Raw genomic sequence first — 8,621 nt, forward strand, 5'->3', positions numbered from 1 at the left:
GAAAATTTAAGGGTAAAGTTGTCATTTACTTAGTCGCTGTCCTGTCCTTTTGACTTAGAATTAGGGTTTTAATTCTAAATCCCCGACTGATCCTTCGTTTCCACCTCCGTCTCTCCTTTCCCGTCGGCCGGTGATAAATTCGCAACCCAAATCCCTAATGGTAAGTCTCAGTTCTTCGTTGTATAATTTTGTAATGTGTCGCGGATAGATAGAGATTTGAGGGTTTCCTTACTTTTGAAATTTCAGGCGTCGGAGAAGAAGCTATCGAACCCAATGAGGGACATTAAAGTGCAGAAGCTGGTTCTCAACATCTCCGTTGGTGAGAGTGGAGATCGTCTCACCAGAGCTTCCAAGGTTCCTGTTGTTTACCCGTTTTTCTGGTTTTCAATTTGATTTGTGTTTACTTTGCAGGTTTTGGAACAATTGAGTGGTCAGACTCCTGTTTTCTCCAAAGGTAATATTTTTCTCCTAGTTAAAAGCCTTAGTCTCAGATATACTCTGCTTTGATTATATACTAGTAATCTAGGAGAATCTGGGAAACATAGTTCATTACTGGAAAAAGAACACTCTTGGAAGTTTTTAAGACAATGAATGGGTGCATGTTTTGATGATGAATTTGAGATTTAGGAATACGATTAGTCCCTTGTTTTGTAGTTTGTGATAATTAGGATGAATTTAGTTGAGTTGTTCGTTTCCCCTCTCCTGGATTTTGAGGTAGTTGCATTGTGCACTCTCTTCATCTAATTGGGTTTTTAGTGATCACCATTTTATGTTTCTCTTTTGGTTTGCTCTGAGAGACATAATTTGGATTAGCTTCTTCCAATGCATATTTCAAGAACGGTTGTTTTGTGTGGCTTCTTTTGCAGCTAGATACACTGTTCGTTCTTTTGGTACCAGACGTAACGAGAAGATCGCATGCTATGTTACTGTCAGAGGTGAGAAGGCAATGCAACTACTTGAAAGTGGATTGAAAGTCAAGGAATACGAACTTCTCAGAAGAAACTTCAGTGACACTGGTTGCTTCGGTTTTGGTATTCAAGAACACATTGATTTGGGTATCAAGTAAGTCAATCCTCTAATCGTCCTGTCAAAACACTTGGGTTTGCCACGTTCTTGGTGATACTCATTGACCTTTGTTTTAAAGGTACGATCCATCAACTGGAATCTACGGTATGGACTTCTATGTAGTCCTTGAACGTCCTGGTTACCGTGTGGCACGTCGCAGAAGATGCAAGGCTCGTGTTGGTATCCAACACAGAGTAACTAAAGACGATGCAATGAAATGGTTCCAAGTGAAATACGAAGGAGTCATTCTCAACAAGTCCCAGAACATCACTGGCTAAAAAAGTCCTCGAAACTCTTCCTTCTATTTTAGAAAACACTTGTCTCAGTTTTGTTTACCTCTAAATCTTATGTGTTAAAATTTACCTATCTACAAAATTACAGTTAATGAAACCAAAAATCGAAATTTAATCCTTGAAGTACATGCATTTTTGGCTATTTAATATCGTGTGAGGATAAGCAAAGAAATATAAATTCTGGCGGGTAGTTGAAGCGTGAGGGAGACACATAAAACCATTAGCTGACACGTGCCACGGACGGCTAAGCACGCTTTCGCCGATCACCGATCGCCGCTAGATTCATCTCGGATTCCAAATAAGCTTCTCTGGTTCTTATCCTGCCACGTCAGCGTTTCTCCCTCGTACGCCTTAAATTATTCACGAAAATAATAAAATATATAATTCAAATAAAATCATCGTCTCCTACGAATGAACTTGAAATTAATTTGAGCGATCGAAACAGGATCGGGTCGGATTGGATTGTACCGGATCTTGTGAGCTTCTTCAATGGCGCAGATACTTTCTCCTGTTTGTACGGATCTTTTGAAGTTCCAGAACTCAATTCTTAGCTCCAGATCAGGTACGTCGCCGCGGTTCTCGGCGAAGACCACCGGTGCTTCTTCATCTTGGGGCTTACCTCGCTACGCCGGAAGGAGGCGAAGTGGTTCCATCGGAAGATTGAGAGTTGCAACTGAGGATGCTTCTTCTCTTTCTACTGGTGATGTCGCCGATGATTACTATGCCGTTCTCGGACTGGTAAGAACCAAATCTATTCAAATCCGATTTGATAATTCCATATAGGGATTTTAAAGTTATGATTTTTTGGTTTGCTTATGATTGAAACCTCATTTCTTGTGTATCATACAAAAATACTCTGCATTTCAAATTTGATGTACATCAGTATAATATATCGTTGTAGCTAGATTCATCTTTCTCGAAATTGTGAAGCCTTAGACTGGTTTCAATCATCAAGATTCAAAGATTGTGACTTTAACCACTCTCCTTTGCTATGTCAATAGCTTCCAGATGCTACACAGGAGGAGATTAAGAAAGCTTACTATAACTGTATGAAATCTTGCCATCCAGACTTGAGTGGCAATGACCCAGAAACTACAAATTTCTGCATGTTTATTAACGATATCTATGAGGTGAGTTTTTACTTGACGTCCATATACATTTTGTAAGCGTTGGTAAAGGTCCATGTGTTTTTTCGTTTAACGATTTACCGTTGCATTGCAGATTCTCAGTGACCCTGTACAGCGTATGGTTTATGATGAAATCCATGGGTATACAGTGACTGCCATCAATCCTTTTCTTGATGACTCCACCCCAAGGGATCATGTTTTTGTTGATGAGTTTGCTTGTATAGGTATTCTTTCTTGAATTTCCTTCAATGCAATTCATTTGAGGCTGAGTGCTCTGATGATCTGGAAAGTGACTACATCTGCATTTCTGTTTAACAGGCTGCAAAAATTGTGCCAATGTGGCTCCAGATATATTTAAAATTGAGGAAGACTTTGGAAGAGCAAGGGCCTGTAATCAGCGTGGCAACCCAGATTTAGTTCAGCAAGCAGTTGAAACTTGGTAGGTTTATATTCAGTAAATGCTGCAACTGATTGTGGAGTATAATAATACTCCTGGTCGGCAATTTCAGAGAACTGATTTGGAGATGCTTTTTTGTTTTGATTTCAGCCCGGTTGATTGTATCCATCAGACTTCTGCTGCACAGTTGTCACTGCTTGAAGATGAAATGCGAAGGGTCGAAAGAGTGAATGTAAGACAAGCATTTCTCTTGTTATCTTATTGTTCATTGAAAAGAAAAACAAGACATTGCCAAGGTTTCTTGATTATATATTTGTTGCTAAAATGCTGCATGCACTTAAGCTCTTGGGATTGTCATTGATTGATCAGGTTGCTCTGATGCTTTCTGGAATGGGATCAGGAGCAGTTGATGTTTTCAGAATGGTAAGAAGGAAACAAAACCGCTTGGTTCGGTAGCTGAAAAGAGCTGAACTGTTCACAGTCTTTTTCCTTCTATTCCTTAGTCTTTTTATTCCCATTTGGCCCATGTTTTCTTCCTTTGTGAAACAAGATAGCCTATTGTTCTTTATTTCTCATCTAACTGATCAATCTTTGAATCCTGTTTCAGGCGAGATCTCGATGGGAAAAGAGGCAAGCAAAAGTTTTGGTATGAACTATCATCACCTTAGAAATCCTTGCAAAACTATATTCAATCTTTTAGATGAACATAACATCACCTCGTGCTGATACCTATGTTTCAGAATCAAGCTAGAAGCAGAATGATGAAGAGGAAAAACACAGACGAAACACCTTCCTATTGGGATAACCTCTGGGGCAAACAGAATGATTACCAGAAAAGCGGTAAGACTGATGATTGTAAACTCTCTTCCTCTTTGGCTAATGATCATAAAATACATATATACTCATTTCGATGTATGTGATGTGACAGAGGAAGAAGTACAAGAACGAGCACAGCGAGCCGCAGCAGCAGCCAGGAGATGGAGGGAATACTCGCGAAGAGGCGTGGATAAACGCCCCACCTTCAAACTCCCAGACTCCGCCTCCAGAGGAGACAACTAAAACCATAGACATAAATCACTTATAGATTATATAGGTAAGCAGGTTTCTTGCTAGATTATATATGTAAATGTCATGTCGCGTTCTAGACTTGTATAGCTTTGTTCTCACGTCGACTTAAGGAAGAAAAAAACAAGTGAATTTAACGTTTTCAATATATGTTTATTATACTATTTAAAAAAAAAAAAGTTTCCAACGCCAAGCTATAATCCAGTAATTCCCATTAAACTAAAAGATTTTAGTAAATAGATAAATGAAGAAATAAATAAAGAATCAAAGGAATTATAGTTAAGCTTATCTGATTTGGTCCAATCAAGAATATATACTCGATATATAGGGTTTGATCATAATAACAAAGGAGTCACTTGTAACATAATTAGAAAAGTTGGAAAATTGTTACAACTTTTTATGGTATTTTTCCTGAAACAAACTATTTCATCATTAGAGTGACTGTTTGTCCTAGAACAAAAACACTGACGAGCTCTACAGATAACGTGTTTAACTAAAACAAACTATTTCAAATTAGAATTCCAAAACACCCAAACTTATCTTCAAATATAATTTATGAAGATACCGAGTTTTGTGGATTGACTATGTGTTTAACTATTTTATGTAGATTACATACAAGAGAACATATATGTACGTAACGTTGATTAACTACTTTTCTCCTTCTTTCAATGTCTCAAAGATTGCTTAAAAAAACCACGTAACGTTGCAGAAGCATAACTCATTTAGCAAAAATTCGATCGTGATGGTTTGATCTTCATAATCATTGTAATTAGAGAAATATTGTTCTGATTATATGGGTGATGTATATGTTCTTATCAAGTGCAAAGCAGCTGGATTGGAGAATCAGATCACTTGTCTTAAATATGGACTAGAAGGAGCGAACGCAGCTCTCAAATGTATCAAAGAAATTGCAGAGAAGGAGGATTTCAGCTGCAAAAGAGTTGATCAATCCGGATTGAAGGACGCTGCTATGATCTTTCAAAAGAGGTTTGTTTCTCCTTAATCCACTGGTTTCTTTTATTTTTGGTGTAGCGTGTGCTTAATTTGACGAATTGTTTCATGGAAACGAACTAACTCTACTTATTTGCAGGCATGGTTGGCTCTTTACACAGAAAATACGATTGCTCATCTTTTAGACTATGAAGAGGATTCTTTGAAGGTATTCTTAAACCCTTTCTCTGAAATGAAATGGTTTGCTTGCACACCGTTTTTATAACTTGTACTACTGCTAAGGGTTGGTAGTGCTTATATATGACTGATCATCTTTTGAAATCCTGATTTTCTCTTGGATGGCTTGATGTTTGCCTTTACCAAGAACGAGGAACTATTAGTCAGGTGCTTCCTCTTTTTCTTTACCAAACAATATTATCCGATTAAGTAAAGCTTACTTAATTACGTTGAGTTTTGATAATCCCTTTGTGTTCTCTTTTTGATGTAGAGTTGAATTTATGAGAACCCTTAAGAAGCTGGACAATAAATCAAGGTAGTTATCTATATATTCAATGCTTGTTCATCTTGTGCTGTTGCAGTAAATTTAATTTGCTTGCCTGGTAATAGGGAATTGGATAAAACTAACCGGGCCTTGCGGCCTAGTGGTAAAGGGGTCACAGCTGTGACTTCCGCCACCGGGGTTCAAGGCACGGCCACTGGCAGGTTTACATAGGGGAATTGCCAGCCTCGTGGGATTAGTCCTTGGGCCTAGGAAGCCTTTGGGAGACCCGCGGTTATTAAAAAAAGAATTGGATAAAACTATAGCTTATCGTTTGGGCAATGACAGACAATAGCTCTGGCATCCTATGAGTAAGTGGGGTCAGCTGACCCCAACTAATTTCTAAAATTCTACTATTATATATTTTAACCCTAAATCTAATGAACCCAATTAAATTTATCTCTTGACCCCATTGACCCACTCAAAAACAAATTTACATACATTAAAAGTCCATTATTTAAAAAAAATTTGAAACCAAGTTAAAATCAAATCCAAAAATTAATACAGCTTTTAATGATTTAAATGGGTTAATAAATAAATACACATAAATTATATTTCTAATAATAAACAAAACAATAAACAAATTTCTTTGCCTATTCACTTTTCTATTGCAGAACAAAATTATGGCCTCTTTAAATCAAGGTAATGCTTTCTTTACTTAAAAAAAAAACTTTTTTTATTATTTTGTGATATGATTCGTTTGTTATAGTTTTGTTTGAAACTTTGACGTGATTAAAATTTTTTATACGGTTAGTTAGGGCCTCTTTATCAATTGTCACTATATTAAGAAAATATTATACTTATTGCTTAGGTAATTTTATTAGAATTATAAACTATTTTCTTAATTATTTTTTTTGACCCCGGTTAAAAACAATCTTATCTCCGCCACTGCAAGTGAGTAGTCTATGCTTGGAAGTTTACTGCTTTTATGTGATTTCTAACAACAACATGGTCTCTGATGTATGTACACCCGAAAGACGAGAACATACACAAACAGTTGATGGACCTGAAGCAGAATGAGCAGCAGCTCGATAAAGAGCTTTTGAAACTGAAACAGAATGAGCAGCAGCTCAATGAAGAGCTTTTGAAACTGAAGCAGAATGAGCAGCAGCTCAATTAAGTTTTGAACACTTATTCAATGAAGTTCTAGTTCTTCACGATTAATTAGGTTTGTTTAATATAAAATCCTCGACTATATCAAGTGCAATACGAATTACACATATGAAAAAAGCAAAAGCATATGTAGATTTATTCTCAAAAAATCAACAAAAGAATGATAGTATTCGTAATTATATTCTCACTAGGATCGGACCCGCGGTCCACCGCGGGAGAATATTGGTTTACATACGTTGCGTTTAATATTGTGTATATTTTTTAGTAGAACGAATCGTGTAGTATACTTATAAATATTCATAATAACGAATTGTAGAGAAAATGTAAAATTGTTTATAAATATACCCATCGTATTAATTATGATTTACAAAATAGAATTTTGTGTTTTAAAATTCTAAAATTAGACGATTCATGAGAATTAGAGCAGTCAAAATAGGTCAAAAACCGCGGGTCGAGCCCACATCATCTCACTATAGGGCAGATTTGGGAAAATATATTAAACCCGCAAATAAGCGGGCCACATGGATTAATTCGCAGTGGGTCATAGGTTTAATCGGTTTTCATCCGCGGGTTGGCGGATCAGCCCGCATATTAGTATTTATTGATAAAATTATAATTTATTCAACATGTGGTAATTTAAACAAACTTTTAATAGTATTTTGATTTATTTATTTATTTTAGTAGTATTTTAAATTTTGGTTACTTTAAAATTATTTAAACAAAATCCATGGACAATCCCGCAAATCCGCATACATTCGCGGGACGGGTTTGTATTTCATATATGCTACCCGCGGGTTGTGCGGACCGACTAACGACAAGTCAAAATATTTTTTGTCTATCGCAAAACGGACTTAACGGGACGAATCAACTCGCTTTGACAGTTCTAATGGGAATATTATTTAGTCATACAACAAAATGAAGTTTGGACATAGTAATAATAGAAGGGAGACTCACAAAAATGCCTCTTTTTCAATAGGGGCTTTTGCAAAAATGCCCCTTTTTCAATGCCACTTTCAAAAATGCCCCTTCTTTAAAACCTTATAAAAAATGCTCTTAAAAATATAAGATTTACCCAAATATGTATGTAACATTATTAAAACATACACAAACTACATTTCTATGTATCTAAAATCTTATAAATACTTTATAAATATCTTATAAATGCATTTTAAATACCTTTAAAAACCTTTAAAATATCTTGTAAAACCTTTGAAAAACCTTAACAATCCTTTAAAATAACTTGTAAAACCTTTAAAAACACCTTATAAAACCTTATAAATACTTGGATCGAGTCTTCAAGTACTAGTTACAATCCATAAGTACCTTATAAACCTAATAAAACTTTATAAAATTTTCAGATTTAAAAAAGGGCATTTTTGAAAATAGACATCTAAAAGGGGCATTTTTGAAAAGGGACACACCAAAAGGGGCATTTTTAACAATTTCTCTTTTCAATACCCCTTTTCAAAAATGCCCCATTTGGCTGTCCATTTTTAAAAATACCCCTTTTTATGTACAAAATGACTAAATTACCCTTCTTTTAATAAAATATAGGGTTTTATGCAAAAAAAACCCTCCAACTCGCCCATTTTTGCAACTTTACCCTTCATCTTCGAAAAATGAGATTAATACTACGAAGTCCCAAATAATGCGCAATATAACCCTTATTCATTACCGTCAAGTTCGTAAAATTTTGACAAATAATATATCAAATCGAAGCCCTCGCGATGAAAAGTTCAACTCTACTTTTAGAATTTTAAAAAACTAATGTATGTGACCGAAAAAACGTTTACAATATACGAATAAGGGTTATATTGCACATTATTTGGGACTTCGTAGTATTAATCTGCATTTTTCGGAGATCTAGGGTAAAGTTGTAAAAATGGGCGAGTTGGAGGGTTTTTTTGCACAAAACCCTAAAATATATCACAAATATATAAGGAAATATAACAAAATTAGGTCCACAAAATACAAAATATTTTTTGGCGGGAAAAGTGATCCCGCAATTTTTTCCGCCAAAACACTTGAAACTTGTAAACCTTTAAATACCTTGTAAATTTTCCCGTAAATTT

At 35.6% G+C, this 8,621-nt stretch overlaps 2 protein-coding genes across 5 annotated transcripts; both read left to right on the forward strand.

The window, feature by feature from the left end:
• The first annotated feature begins 51 nt into the window (after nt 1-51).
• LOC9317937 (60S ribosomal protein L11-1) lies at nt 52-1,490 on the forward strand. Its single transcript, XM_002879957.2, has 5 exons — nt 52-160; nt 247-354; nt 412-454; nt 867-1,062; nt 1,145-1,490. Exons 1-5 carry the CDS (start codon nt 158-160, stop codon nt 1,341-1,343), a joined length of 549 nt encoding a protein of 182 aa, XP_002880003.1. The 5' UTR covers nt 52-157; the 3' UTR covers nt 1,344-1,490.
• A 210-nt stretch (nt 1,491-1,700) lies between these two features.
• On the forward strand, nt 1,701-6,656 carry LOC9316071. Of its 4 annotated transcripts, none has more exons than XR_002332566.1 (13): nt 1,848-2,096; nt 2,360-2,488; nt 2,580-2,709; nt 2,804-2,924; nt 3,033-3,114; nt 3,252-3,305; nt 3,490-3,528; nt 3,623-3,722; nt 3,811-3,975; nt 4,768-4,934; nt 5,038-5,282; nt 5,386-5,430; nt 6,414-6,656. XR_002332566.1 is itself a non-coding variant. In XM_002879958.2 (9 exons), exons 1-9 carry the CDS (start codon nt 1,848-1,850, stop codon nt 3,939-3,941), a joined length of 1,035 nt encoding a protein of 344 aa, XP_002880004.1. In that variant the 5' UTR covers nt 1,701-1,847; the 3' UTR covers nt 3,942-4,126. The 4 variants fall into 4 exon arrangements, 1 of the variants encoding a protein (XP_002880004.1); XR_002332565.1 differs by lacking the exon at nt 6,414-6,656 and having other exon boundaries at nt 5,038-5,106; nt 5,263-5,282; XR_002332567.1 differs by lacking the exon at nt 6,414-6,656 and having other exon boundaries at nt 4,778-4,934; nt 5,038-5,106; nt 5,263-5,282.
• The last annotated feature ends 1,965 nt before the right edge of the window (nt 6,657-8,621 follow it).

Source organism: Arabidopsis lyrata, assembly GCF_000004255.2.
Source record: "Arabidopsis lyrata subsp. lyrata unplaced genomic scaffold ARALYscaffold_4, whole genome shotgun sequence".
NCBI lineage: Eukaryota > Viridiplantae > Streptophyta > Magnoliopsida > Brassicales > Brassicaceae > Arabidopsis > Arabidopsis lyrata.

Bases quoted from the DNA above. Each gene is read 5' to 3' on its own strand.
- LOC9317937 (XM_002879957.2), top strand. The intron at 355-411 runs GTTCCTGTTGTT...TTTACTTTGCAG, and splicing joins GTCTCACCAGAGCTTCCAAG to GTTTTGGAACAATTGAGTGG. The intron at 455-866 runs GTAATATTTTTC...CTTCTTTTGCAG, and splicing joins GACTCCTGTTTTCTCCAAAG to CTAGATACACTGTTCGTTCT.
- LOC9316071 (XM_002879958.2), top strand. From the start codon at position 1,848: ATGGCGCAGATACTTTCTCCTGTTTGTACGGATCTTTTGAAGTTCCAG. The intron at 2,097-2,359 runs GTAAGAACCAAA...CTATGTCAATAG, and splicing joins ACTATGCCGTTCTCGGACTG to CTTCCAGATGCTACACAGGA. The intron at 3,529-3,622 runs GTATGAACTATC...CCTATGTTTCAG, and splicing joins AGAGGCAAGCAAAAGTTTTG to AATCAAGCTAGAAGCAGAAT.